At 39.1% G+C, this 13,881-nt stretch overlaps 1 protein-coding gene across 2 annotated transcripts; it reads right to left on the minus strand.

The window, feature by feature from the left end:
- Nucleotides 1-837: 837 nt before the first annotated feature.
- Nucleotides 838-13,845, minus strand: LOC144531773 (guanine nucleotide-binding protein G(q) subunit alpha-like). Of its 2 annotated transcripts, none has more exons than XM_078272066.1 (8): nucleotides 13,701-13,845; nucleotides 13,151-13,307; nucleotides 10,083-10,267; nucleotides 5,938-6,092; nucleotides 5,538-5,666; nucleotides 4,358-4,487; nucleotides 3,713-3,866; nucleotides 838-2,301 (listed from the first exon to the last, which is right to left on the minus strand). In XM_078272066.1, exons 2-8 carry the CDS (start codon nucleotides 13,284-13,286, stop codon nucleotides 2,111-2,113), a joined length of 1,080 nt encoding a protein of 359 aa, XP_078128192.1. In that variant the 5' UTR covers nucleotides 13,287-13,307; nucleotides 13,701-13,845; the 3' UTR covers nucleotides 838-2,110. The 2 variants fall into 2 exon arrangements, with proteins under 2 accessions (XP_078128192.1, XP_078128191.1); XM_078272065.1 differs by having other exon boundaries at nucleotides 13,510-13,845.
- Nucleotides 13,846-13,881: the final 36 nt, after the last annotated feature.

Raw genomic sequence — 13,881 nt, forward strand, 5'->3', positions numbered from 1 at the left:
CACTTTCTAGTCCCCTTCTGGAATTAAGTGAAAGCATCTGGTTTCCACCTCCAGAGGCAATATACCACATCTCAACTGGGCACAGACAGACCTCTGTGCTCTGGTCATGCTACATTTTGGAGCCATTTAATGCACACCCAAAAAACAGTGCCTATGTACAGTATGCTGTTCTTTACCCAGATTAAGCTTGTTTACTAACCAGGCCAAAGGCGTCACTGAGAGCCCAGGGCCCCTGACCATAGGACAGTAATCGCTGATACAAAAGTGAGGCCCATCATCACAAATGTATTACTTGAAGTGAGTCAGGAGCGGGGCCAGGGTGCCCCCATTAGTCTGGTTGTCTTTCTCTTATGTAGGAGGGGTGGGGGTCTTTTACATGTCTGTGTCCAGGAGCCTACTGTCTTATAATCTGCCCATTGCTTTGAAGTAATAAATAACAGCTATTTATTGATATTATTTCATATTACAATGTTTAACGTTGTTTATTTGGTATTCATTTACAAAGTATTACACTGAATAATTAATGTAACTATTATTAATGTAGTTTCTAGTGCCATGTGCTGCTGTCAGGTTACTTCCAGTGCTCGTCTTCCTCCAAAAATAAAGATTCTTTGCCACACTATATATATATATATATATCTGTGTACAACACTAGAACTATGGACCCCTAACAGAAGTACTGCTGCAGCCTCCAGCCAGATGGATGTATCACAGAGGATTTCAGGACCAACACTGCTCCAGCTTAGCAGACAGAGCAGCCAAGAAGACAAACACTTGAAAGCTAAACCAACAGTGTGCTGGAGCTAGTTTGTAAACACAGACAAAGAATTAAAAAACTGAGCAGCAAATGTCTGTTTATTTATCCAACAAAAACTGCATAAAGACATCGCAGTGACAGTGAAATCTAACCATAAATTACTGTTCAAATTAGGTCGTAATTATTTCTGAGAATAAAGAGTTGTGTAAACATTAGTGCCTAGATACGCTCTCATTAGCTTTTTATTCATGCATTTGATACCCTTGAACAGCATATGAAAAAAGGATGCACTAGTCTAATACCTCAGTGATTATCATTGATTGATTATTATTATTATTGTAACAGTTCTCCCTTTAGCAGTTAGCCTTTCAACACTGACCTTGATGCAAGCAAAATGTGTACCATTACTGTACCATGTGATATTTACAATATGCATTCAGATAAATAATGGGGTAAATTCTAAAGCCATTTTAGCAAAAGACTTTTAGGCAAGAAAACTACGTAAATCCAATCAAATAGTCCCTGAACTGCACGAACACTTGATTCTACAGCTTTGACAAAATAAAAACTTGTGTGTTAAATTACATACAAATATATTAATACTGTGCTTACAAAAAGTGGTTTAAGACTGAATAATGCCATCACAGACAAACGCGAAAGTGTACAAAGTCTTGTGAAACGAAATGAGGTTGTGGAAATGAGAGTACCCAACTAAGTGAGGTACACACAAACAGAATATCAGCACAAAGACCAATGTAATACAGTAAATGTGTCATTAGTGTTAATTATTACACAATTTCTCCTTAAGTCAAGACACAAAATAAGCATTTAGAGTATTTAAAAACAAAAGTTTTTAACTTTCAAAAAAAGTATGACTAACTTGGGTTAGTGATGTGAGGTGCTGCATTGCAGTTAGTCTACATTCACTTCCACAGATTCCCTGAAGGAGAGACCTAGTACGTTACAAGTCCTCGGAGGCTTTTGAGGCCACTGACATACTTTTTTCCCTCTCAATCCATCCATGTGCATTTATACTGTTACTGCTCGAACATTTTCACAAAGAGCTCCATAAATTTCAGAGTGCATATTATAATAGACCCCTCGCTAAGGCAGCATTTTAATTGTCGGGTCACACTTCATTATAGCTGGAGACATGCATTTTCAAAGAGCCTAACAGGGAAATTTGAAATACATCAGTAGTACAGTCATTTGTCGACAAGCTCTGTAGCTTCTCAATTTCCTGTTGTGGATTATAGTGTTCAGCAGCAGTGTGAGGCAAACTGAATCACTGCAGAGCTCTCCAGACTGCCAGCTGTACAAAGCCGATTGAATTACAGCGGCAACACTACCGTTTTAAACCAAGTTGTAGACTTCCAGGTTGATATGCAAGATGTGGTCCTTCACTGCGCTGAAGACAAATCGAATGCTGTCTGTGTCTGTGGCACAGGTGAAGTGTGAGTAGATGATTTTTTTCTCATTTGGATTGAGACTGACAAACATATCTAAGATGAATTGTTTTCCTGCTTTGACATCCTGCTGGGGACCTGGTAGAGAGAGACAGAGGGCAGAAACAGCACATTAAAGTCATTGTAGTATTTTTCAGTAGTATTATAAAAGCTCAAGAATATAGAGAGGCTAGCACAGTAATATAAAATGGTTGCAGAACATTTAAGTAAGACTATGTAACTTATAAAAAATAACCCATTAATCCATTCCATATTGACGTTTGCATACAGACGAACATCTGGTGCCACTGATATGTCTGCGCTTCTCTCTGATGCTCTCAAACAGACGTTACAGGAAACACAAACCCCGCTGCATGTGACGCTAGTTAACACAATACTCAACAGCAGCTAACGTTAGCCTACCGCTAGTTAGTAGCTGGATTAAACACGGTTAAAATGCTGACAGCTAACGCTAAACGGTGTAAAGTTGTAAGACTGTGTTTTACTGTAGAGGATTCAACACCGGTATGTAACAATCTGCAGCTGCCGTCGGAGAAAAAACACAGACGGTGCGTTCAATTAAACTGGTAAACTACATTCTCGTGGTGCATTTGAAGTTATTGTAAATGTCCTTTTCCTATCTGGTTGTTGTTTTTGTCGTTCAACAGCAATTTACTAGTGAAATTTGTTATTGGTATACATTATTATTAAATCATTTAATTTTGACCATATGGCCTTAGCAATAAACAAGCCATTCTTTAATGTCACAAACTGTTGTTTAGTACCCTTTTTTTTCTTTTCTTTTTTTACTTTCTTAAAAAGTATCGGTTCAGGCACCGTTAATTATGTATGCGATTAATTTCGATTAATTAATCACAGAGTATGTAATTAATTAGATTACATTTTTTAATCAATTGACAGCCCTAAATATACATATACACACACACATATATATATATATATATATATATACTCCACAAAATGACAATTTAAAGACATCACCATTAGGTGACCCAACTGAGAGCAAATAAAATGGGACCACAAGCAGAAAACAACTAAATGTGTCAGCGTATTTACCTCTTGGTTTACTTTTGTTATAACAAAACACATTACATTGTTTATCTGGTACATGCCAGCAGTACAAGCAGAGAAGAGTTATAAGATCAGACTCAGTAAGTCAGTAATATTTAAAGTTGGCTAACATTAGCCACTAGAAAATACTGGTGATACCAGACCACCCTGGGCTGTACTGTAGCAGCAAAATTACTGAGCGTATTGAATTGAGCCAGGCTGTGTTTTATTGCACATCAATTCAACTTTTCATCTGTAAAAAGAGGACAGTTTTTTTCTTCTTTTTAAAAAACAAAACGCAAAAAAAATGTCACTTTAAAAAGAAACTCTAACTAAACCAACAACAGATAGAGACGCTTAATCAATAATGTTGTAATCAAAACATAAATACCATCATGCTTGGCTGCATTTTCGCCAAGAATGAACTGTTTCCTCTTACCATCATATTCAGGGAAGTAGTCGACCAAATGTGAGTGCATAATTTTCTCCTCCAGTAAATCTATCTTGTTGAGAAACAAGATGACTGAAGACTCTTTGAACCACTTGTATGTTATGATTGTCCGGAACAAGGCCATGCTTTCCTCCATGCGATTCTTTGAAAAACACATGACACAAATACGTCTAAACATGAGCAGAAATATGGAATCAGTCATATAGAGTTAGACAGCAGTACTTCAGCAATGACTGCTTGTGTGAGCAAATTCAATTGGCTGTAATCTCATCAAGTGAACAAGCCTCTCGGAGAGGTGCACTTTGCTGAACAGAGCGACTAAAGAGCTCCCCCTGCAGATGAGCTATGTGCACTGCCACAAATTAAGGGTTTATCATTGTGACCAGAAAGAGAGAAAGAAAAAAATAGAGAGAGAACCAGACTTGTGCTGGACACTGTAGAAAGCTAGGTCTGCCTAACACGTTTGGCCTTAAACAAAAGAAACAATGTCTCTTTTGTGTCCCACACATTTATTTTTTGATGATCTCAAGCTGAGCCCTTTTCTTTCCTATATACAGACTAACAAGATATGTAGGGAGAGATGGTCCTGTAATTGTTACAGATTATTTTTGCAGGCAGCAGCCTGCATCTCACCTCATTGACGGACTCAACAAGGACCTGATCGTACTCGCTGAGCGCCACCAGGAACATGATGGAAGTAACTTCCTCAAAACAGTGAATCCACTTCCTCCTCTCTGAACGCTGGCCACCCACATCCACCATCCTACAGCCACAGGTTCAAGCCATCATTCAAATGAAGCATCATACTACCAATTTACTGACAGTTTTATTATTTATATTTAGCGCTGTATTTGTGGTGATTAATGCAATTATTAAATCCCTTAATATAGATAGTATGATGAGTTTTTTTTTTTCAGAATTGATCATAAGTAGACGTGATGACTACTGACTTTTTACTCAGAACAGTGTTATACAGTACATTCACAAGGTTGCACCAGTTAAATGTACTGAAGCATTTGAGCATCTATCTCATATTTAACAATAATAACATTATAAAACCAAAACTCTAAATTATATCTAGTCTAATATCACCATATCAACATCATCTCAACTTATTGCCTAGTTGTATCTGTATTATTGTCATTACCTAAAGTCCATGTATGGTAAGTGTTACGGGGCTACATTCCCATGACAAGTAGAAAACTGTCAGCATTTGCCTTCAGGGCATTAAAGTTAAAATATGGGAATAGAAACTTTCACTTCATCAAATAATGTGATTTCAAAAGGAGACATTTAAATGTTTTAAGACCAATTGAAGGTAATTCATTAATATAGAAACAATACCTATTTCCACAACTGGCCTGATTTGACATAACTAATGGAACTTGTGAAACTACATGGGCAAAACAAGACCATGGACCTCTGACAATTAATTATTAAATGAGGTCCAGCTGTGCTGGAGCAAAACTATTAAAGACTAACAAGACATAATGGCTTCCAAGGCGTGTCTCTACTTCCACAGCAATGCTCTTTAGTCGTGTCAGAGGACACAGGAAGAAAAAAAGAGGCTACAGCCTAGCTAGCGGCTCTGTGAGGCTGTACTTGTAGCACAGTGGTGCTTTGAGAAAAATGGTAACGTCAGCATGCTAACATTCACTATAACAATGCAAACATGCTGATGAGTATGTGTACCATGTTTAACTCTGGTAGCACGGAACACAAAGCACAGTCCAGGCTGATGGGAATGTCACTAAATACTAGTCACCGACGTCAATCTATGACATAAAATATAACAATGACATAAAACACTCACCTGAACACCACATTCTCCAGGTCAAAGGGGTACTCTATAATACCGGTTGTGGGCACCCTGACCCTCAGGACATCCTGCTGGGTTGGCAGATAAGCATTATCTGAAATTCGGTCCATGTCATTCAGATAGCTATTTACACAGGAGGACAAAAATGAAAACCAGTTAGAGTGGTTTAGAACCAGGAGAAGGACAGAGGAGACATATATTGTAAAATATTCACGTCATTGATGCTTCTGTTTCAGCCAATTCACTAAAAGTGAGAATTTAAATGGTGTTTCTTTGCTTTTAAGCCTTTTGTCAACAACTTTAAATATGAGCCTTCTGATTGCATTAAACAGACAACTAGCAGATACAACAATGGAAACGATTTGACAATATCTGAGTTTCTGTTTACACTCACTATTTGGCTGAGTCTGAGAGCTGGTATTCCCTCTTACGATTGTAACATTCCTGAATCCCTGGGTCACTCCACAGGCTCTTGATGGCATCCACGTAAGGGTTTTTTAATGTTGTGACCTTCTCCACCTCAACCCCACGGACAATAATGGCGTTCGCCTGAACAACAACAGAACGACACAGTGGAATTAGTGACATACGCCGACACTTTCAGAAATAAATATACTGAGGGATTTATGGTGGACATGCTTTCATGTTTGTGTTCTTGTACATTGTTCTCGTAGCGTTATGAAAGATACAATTCAGTTTAAATGTTAGAGAGCAGGGACATGGTGATGTCACTGGGTTTATCTCCCACTCCAGATGTTTAATTTCATTAGTGAGGGGAAAAAAGACCTTTATGTTCATCTTTACCCTTACAGTTTGACAAAATCACTTCATCTTACACCCAGTGGCCCATCGTTTCATTCTGACCTCAGTATCAGTCATAATAGGTGGTAAAGGCTGACCCTCATGGCTTCAAACAGGATGCCCTGTAATTCAGAACCTGATTCGTACCACTGATCTTAAAGGTCTATTCAAAGACGGTCCAGAAACTACACTTCACCAGCAACAAGTACAAAATACCTTATTTACCAACGCTGTGATTAGAAACTAGGACATTCTGCTTCCATTACAAATAAGCAAATGTGGCATTTTGATATTTCTGAGCCTAACCAACAGACTAGAGTTAAGTTGTCTATACGTGATCACCAGCAGAGTTTACCTGTGATGAGACATGATCAGAGGTGATGCCAAACCTTGCAGCAGTGCTACCTTAAGCCTCGAGAGATCAAATTAATTGAACTTTAACCACATTCATAGACAGCCTTTAAAGCACATTTAGTCTGACCAAGAAGCTGAAACACTGAGAACGTGCCTCCGAGTTTCCAGAGATGTAATACAATTAGTCTAATTTAAAAGTCACTGTGTATTGGGTTGTCTTCGGCAAGTTTTTAACAGTCCTTGATTATAAATCATGTTATGTAACTTATATGATGACGCTGATCTCTCAGCACTGATTCTATGCTGACTTGAATGTCTACAGTTTTGGACGGTTGATCAAACAAAACAAAGGATCACCTTGCAATTTAGGAAATTGTGATTATTGTGAGTATGTTTTTTTTTTCTTCATCTTTTATAAAAGACCAAATGATTAATCAAAAATACATTACTGGCAGATTACCCAATCTTGAAAAGAATCATTAAAGTAAACTTTTACTGGCTAACATATTTAACGAGAAATAATTACACCACAAGCTGAGGATGATGTGGGACTACCCACTCTGCTACAAAACGACCCAAACTATTCTGTTGTCCTCAGAATGCTTTAACCCCGATCACAAGCCTCCACAGTAAACCGCTGGTAGATTTAGCAATAATGTACTGCACACAACATATTTCTATCCTTGCTGTTTATTTCAACTGTTATTTCAGGGGTTTTTCTTAAAGCTAAATGAAGTAGGGCTGCTTTGTGTTTTTCTGGATTTGTAAAGAGTTGTCCTCGGTCTTCTTGGAATTCCCAATCTCTCTATTTTACCCTCACTGGACCCACAGTGCAATTAGTCAGCCAGAAAACTCACACACTCACAAACTCTGCACAAGCAGTTTGGAGTACTTTTATGGTCATTTATGGGTGAACAATTCCTTTAAGTCTGTTTATTCTCAGTTACTGCTGCCTGGGACTTTGGCACTGCTCCACGGTGCTGTGCCAGCGCTGGAGAATGGTCTGACTGCACGAGTTAACATTCTGGTATTGGGGCATATTACTTTAAAGCAATCACAATCGTTTTGGGTGCCACTAAACCCCGGATGCAGCAACGGTGCCCTTCCAAAACAGATACAGTAGCAGCGTTAAGGAAGGGGAAGAGAATGCCTGCCATCCGGTGCATGAGAGACCAGGCTTTATACCCACACTGACAATCCGGTAAACCAGACTACACCAATTCTAACTTCAATGAAACCAATACTTTCTAAAGAGCTGTTTGCTGTCATATCTCTATACATAATAATAATAATAATAATAATAATAATAATAATAATAATAATAATTTTCCTGTTTTTCTGCTGTTTGGCTGACTGAATATTTGCTACCAGATATTGTATGTGTGTTCAAAACTACCTGAGAAGTTTATTTTTAGTTACTTCTTTTTTTACACTTCTGGGGGAAGTCTTACCCTCAAATGCCTTTTCCTTTTCGTCCATCTTTTAAAATTAATTTCATGGCTCCTGCTTCAGCACTTTCATGCTCCCACTCTTCTCTTTGGAGAAAAGATGGGGAAAATTTGAAGGGATCGTTAGAAGCTGCTGTGCCAGTTTTTTTTAACCTCTTTTTTTCTCTCCATTCTCTGACATCCTGAGATCAATCAAAAAAATCTTAGCAATTTACTAAAAGCTCACTATTGATTCCTCCAACTTCATTGCATCTATCAACCATCTGCTAAGCCCTAAGGCTGTTAGGGCCTGTGTCCATATAGCGTTTTTCACCACTCACCCGATCTGCTCTGCTGAAAGAAGCTGGCGCTCAGAAAAGAACGCTATGTGGACACTCAGCCTTAGTTACTGTTGCTAAGCCTGTCAAGCTTCTCATCCTCACACAGCGCGCACACACACCGTAAATGATCAAATAGTGATGGAGGCCTTTAATTACCTAATCTGCAGAGGGTACCAGGCCTTTGAAGCAAGCTTATATTAGAGACAGATCTGCTAACTTATTACGCTGTTAATACAAACTCAACACTTCCTGTATCCGTTTCAAACTAAAAGCCCTCTAGTGTTAGTAGACCGTTTAGTTCGTGAATGGTAACATGGCTTCTTGACCTCTCTGACCCACAGCCACTCTGCACTTCAGTACTAAAATCTGCATGCTCAGTGACAAACAGTGTCATCCTGTGAGCTTGCACAGAAGATCACCCTCACTCAAACACGTGCGGACTCAGACTTGGTTAATGCTGCTAAAGGTCCACGACGGCCACATGACCCCCTCCTCCTACAGTTGTCACAGGAGACAGGAAGTGGACTCTTCATCTAAACCCTTACAGCTGGAGCACACCGGGCGAGCAAGTGTCGCGTAGCGTAGATACGTGCGCCTGGCCATTCTACGCGCTGGTCACAAAGCGATCCTTCTCCTCTCTCTCTCTCTCTACAATAGAAAGAGACAGGATGAGTGGGGAAAACTGTGGTAATTGTAGCCTATAAGTGGTTGTGTGTCTGGCTGTGTGTGTGGCTATGTGTGTGTGTGTGTGTGTGTGTGTGTGTGTGTGTGTGTGTGTGTCTCTCACACTCTCTGTCTGTCTGTCGGTCTCTCTCTCTCTCTCTGTGTGCCTGATTGCGTGTCTTGCTGTGAGAAGTCAAGACAGCTAAAATCACCATGAACCTAGGTGTTTTATTTTTAATGTGTTTTATTTTTGTAAAGTATCCGGCTGCACTGTGGTCTTCCTGTATGTGATTACCTGCCTGGCTTGACACATACACTCGCGTCTCGCGCAAGAAATAGAGGAGACGCCGAAACTATTGCTGCAGCGCGCGTGCCGACGCGGATGCTATAGCCCGGTATGAACGGACAGATTGGATAACATGTGCGCCAAAATAAAAATAGCTGCACTACGCTGCTTGCTATATGTGACGCTTACGCGCCCAGTGTGTTTTGGCTGTTACCTGGAACTTTAACTAATGTAACATAATTGTGTGGACCAGCAAATGTGTGTGATTAATAGGCACCTGCCATTAGTATGATTCCTGTATTCCTGTATGATTAATGGGGAATTCTCTGTCTCCCTTCCTCTTTGTCTCTTACTTATATTTGGCCCAGGAGTACCTGTCTTTACATGCCTGCAGTGTAACATCATATGTACTTTCCAAAAGTCAGCCTGCTCTGTCTCAGCCAGCCTCTGTAAGTAGACAAAACATTCTGGAAGCATGATTGCAAAACTAAACAATGTTGCAAATTACCAGAAGTACTTCACCGTAATACACACCGCAGGCTCTGTCAGTGTCTGAGACACTGAACCATGCCGATGCTTCTGTTGGACAGTGTGCAGTAAAACCTCTTTCTCAATCCGTCTGCGTGAAGCAGAAAAGTAAGGACAAAGAAACAACCGTCTGGTCTACCTTGTTGTGTTCATACTTGTAGGGGATCTTTAATGTGTCCATGGCCTGGATCATGGCCTGCATGGCTGTGAAGATGTTCTGGTAGACCAGCCTGGTGAAGCCTCTCTTGTCCTCGTCAGAGTATCCACGGCCATGGATGATCCTCATCTGCTTGATAAAAGTGCTCTTCCCACTTTCACCAGTACCTAGCCACCAACAGATACATAACGTAAGTGCACACATACATATCAACTTAAAGAGCACCCGGGGGAATGTTAAATGCGTATATTTTCCCTATCAGAACTGAGATCACTACAACAACATAAAGCTCACTTGGGTCTCAAAGAAAGAGGACAGTCACCCATTCATTGTCCATCGCGCAGCTCCAGACTTTACACTTGATGACATCACAAGTTTAAGACTTACTTCTCTGGTTTCTGGCTTTGAGAGAGAGTAGCTCATCTTCACAAATATTGATTGAACTTTCCTAGGCCACAACATAATGGCATTCCTAATTTAGGTAGTGTTCCCCTTTAAAAGACCCAAACCAACAATGCGCAGTCCATCTCTGTGATCTCTTAACTTTTCGTCTAGCGCCATCATCAGGTTTGTCCGATACTTTGGTTTGGTTTGTACTTTGTGTATTAGTCATATTAGCAAACGTAAACTAGGATGATATAACTATGGTAAACAGTATACCTGATAGACAACAGCATTTTAGCACTGTCATTGTGACATGAGGCAAGCATTTAGCTCAAAGCACCACTTAGCTTAAAGCACAGTCTCACAGAGCTACTAGCATGGCTGCAGACTCTGTGCCACAGACAGCAATGGAGGGCTATGGCACAGAGAAATAAGCTACATCACAAGTTTGCTACAGAGGCAATACTTGTAAGTAGGATCAATTTAATGCTTAAAGGTTTTGATCTCTTCATTCAATATGAACCACCATTTTTCATGTCGTCAAAATATTGTCTATATTTTTCAAAAATATAGAATATCGCCAGCCTCTGTTGTGTGTGAAGTACTTTCACGTCTCACTTTTATGCAATCTTGGACTTAATAATCAGAAATGCCCCTTCAATTGTGATATTCAAAGCCAGGCTCAAAACTCACCTTTTTACACTGGCCTTCCCGGCATTTTAATTGTCTTACTCGGCTATGTTTGTAATTAACTGTTTGTCTTTTGATGTCGTTTTAGCCTAAACCACTGATTTGTGTATTTTATTTTTATTTTATTACCGTGTGGCTAATGCGCTATGTACAGCACTTTGGTCAGCACGAGCTGTTTTTAAATGTGCTATAGAAATAAACTGACTTACTAATATACATGAATTACCACTGTCTCAGTTTTATCTTACCCTTGGGCCCTGTGGGTCTTTGAGTCAAGATTTACAAACAGTATTGTGTCATCTTACCAGTGTCTGCCTGTAAAAAGTGGAACTAAAAGAAGTTGCAGCATTTCCCCCTGTAGCTGACAAAGTTGAAATGAAAGCATTTATTGGCAACCGTTAAGAGGGCTTTGTAGACAGAGTGAAATGATTAGCATGTAATTTTGAAATTTTAAAGGATTATATAAAATAGTAGACAGATATATTTAAGGGTTTATACTTAATATGATTATCCTGATTCATTTAAATCTAATATGCTGTACAGTGTGAAATGTAAGGTAAGGTAAGTGGTCATTGTTTGGAAAGCACTGAAGCTACACATCGGACTTTGAACCTAAAAGAGTGGTTATACATTCAGTATGAGTCAATCATTTTTTAAAAGCAGAATAAGCATAACAAACTCGACCACCTTAAACCTTCACAGCATTGCTGATGCATCCTTTGTCAAGTAGCACAAATAAAATGGCCTCCCAAGATGATACCTCTATCATACATTTATCTACCAGTTGGGACTAATGTGTGTCTTCTTAACAGTAAGTTATAAGCAGTGATGGAAGCTAATTTACTGTACTTTAGTACAGTGTTTAGGTTGAATATTTCTATTGAAAAATATTGTACTATTCCTCCACTACATTTATCTGACAGCTATAGGTACTAGTGACTTTACAAAAGAAGAGTTTGCATACAAGTTACATTTATAAAATATGATGCATTGTTACATATGAAACTATTAAAAACTAAATAAAATATCAGAAATTTGCTCCACCTCAAACAGCTACAAGAGTCAAATGCAGCTTACACATTAATGCATCAGTAGCAATAATCTAATAATATAGCCTATTCAATAACTCTCACCTGGAACTTTTCCCTGCATAAGTACCTTTACTTCGATTTGTTTTTAGTAAATGTAGCTGACACAATGTGGTGTGTCAAATTAAAGTCAAGGATTCAAATCCTTCTTACACTACTGGTTATAATGATGATAGTATTTTTCAACCCACTGTGGTATTGCTGTAGAGTTTTCTTTGGTGGGGTGTACTGTGACTAGACACAGCTGCATCTATTTATTACTTGTGGATTAATAATGTAAGCAGTTTTTTGTTGTTGTCCAGGGGAGCTAACCTAACTTTATATACTGTTGGAGTACTCCAGTTTACTACAGTTTTGAGGCACTTGTAGTGTATTTCCATTTTTGTCGCTTTATATTACATATAAAATATTGTAGCCTATACTTATTAATCCAGTACATTGATTTAACAGATTTAGTTAGTTACCTAGTTACAGATTAGGATTTTACATACAAAACAATAATAGGCCTAATCATCTCGCGAAATGATGCATTGTTAAAAATAAAATACCAAATACAGTATATGAAATATTTAAAATTAGCTCTACTGTACGTTACAGAGCAATGTTCAACATGCTCCTTTACATAATGAAGCAATAATAATAATCCAATAACACAACATATATAATGATATATATATGACAACACTCTGAAATTAAAAGTCATTTTACTTTCGATACTTTAAGTACATGTCATCACTTCGATAAGTTTGAATACAGTTTTTAATGTAGGAGGCTAAGTAGGCTAATATGATACTGCTTCTTTTCTTCCGTACAGAGAATCTAAATTACTCCACCACGGTTTAAATAGCCTTAAGTATTACTGAAAGACAGTATTTCATTGTCCCATACCGAGCAAAAGGAGCTTGTATTCCCGTCGCGAGTCCCTCTTGTCCCGGCGGAGCTGCCTCTCAATCTCATCGTTGATCCTGCGAGCCTCTTTGGCCTCTGGGCTGAGGCAGCAAGCCCCAACGGAGCTCAGAGTCATTAGTCCTGGATAACACGTCACCTTCCAAGGAACAGACACATACATAATGTTGGTTATACAAGAAATAAAAACCCCCGGAGTATCCTAAAGTCAATATATTTTAATTAACCCCTCCAGAATCCCCAGTGCGTACGCCAACAGTTTTCTCCTGAGGTGGAAACAAGGTTTAACAAATGTAAATTTAAGGAAGTAAAGTCGTTAATCTCAAGGCTGTTTGTATTACCTTGTTCCTCTCCTGTAAAGAGGACATTAAGTTTGTGCAACAACTTAAGAAGACGAGTGAAGCAGCGAGTCTTCCCTGGTAGCTGTGCTTCGGGCGTGGTGGGCTGAATATGGCGGAGTTTTATTTCATAGCGCTACAAAACAACACAATTGGCAAAAGTCATTCGCCAGGGCTAAGAAAATGATGCTCACGTCAGGTTTTCTGTATAGGCGAAGCTCGGTGTTATTTCCTCTGCGTCCAGTTTGTTTTGTCCCGTCCGCTGTCCTGGATAAAGAAACAACAGTGCACCATGTGACAGAGGGCTGGCTTTGATGGGAAATCGTGTGGGCTTTCACTATTACATTATGGGAACAAATTTCCGGTGTTAACTTG

The sequence above is a fragment of the Sander vitreus genome, chromosome 16 (assembly GCF_031162955.1).
Source record: "Sander vitreus isolate 19-12246 chromosome 16, sanVit1, whole genome shotgun sequence".
Lineage (NCBI taxonomy): Eukaryota > Metazoa > Chordata > Actinopteri > Perciformes > Percidae > Sander > Sander vitreus.

Coding starts and splice junctions, on each gene's coding strand:
- LOC144531773 (XM_078272065.1), bottom strand. CDS start 13,536: ATGTCCTCTTTACAGGAGAGGAACAAG. Junction 13,308..13,509: donor CTTTACAGGAGAGGAACAAG/GTAATACAAACA, acceptor GTTCCTTGGAAG/GTGACGTGTTATCCAGGACT. Junction 4,488..5,537: donor CTGGAGAATGTGGTGTTCAG/GTGAGTGTTTTA, acceptor CTGTGGCTGTAG/GATGGTGGATGTGGGTGGCC.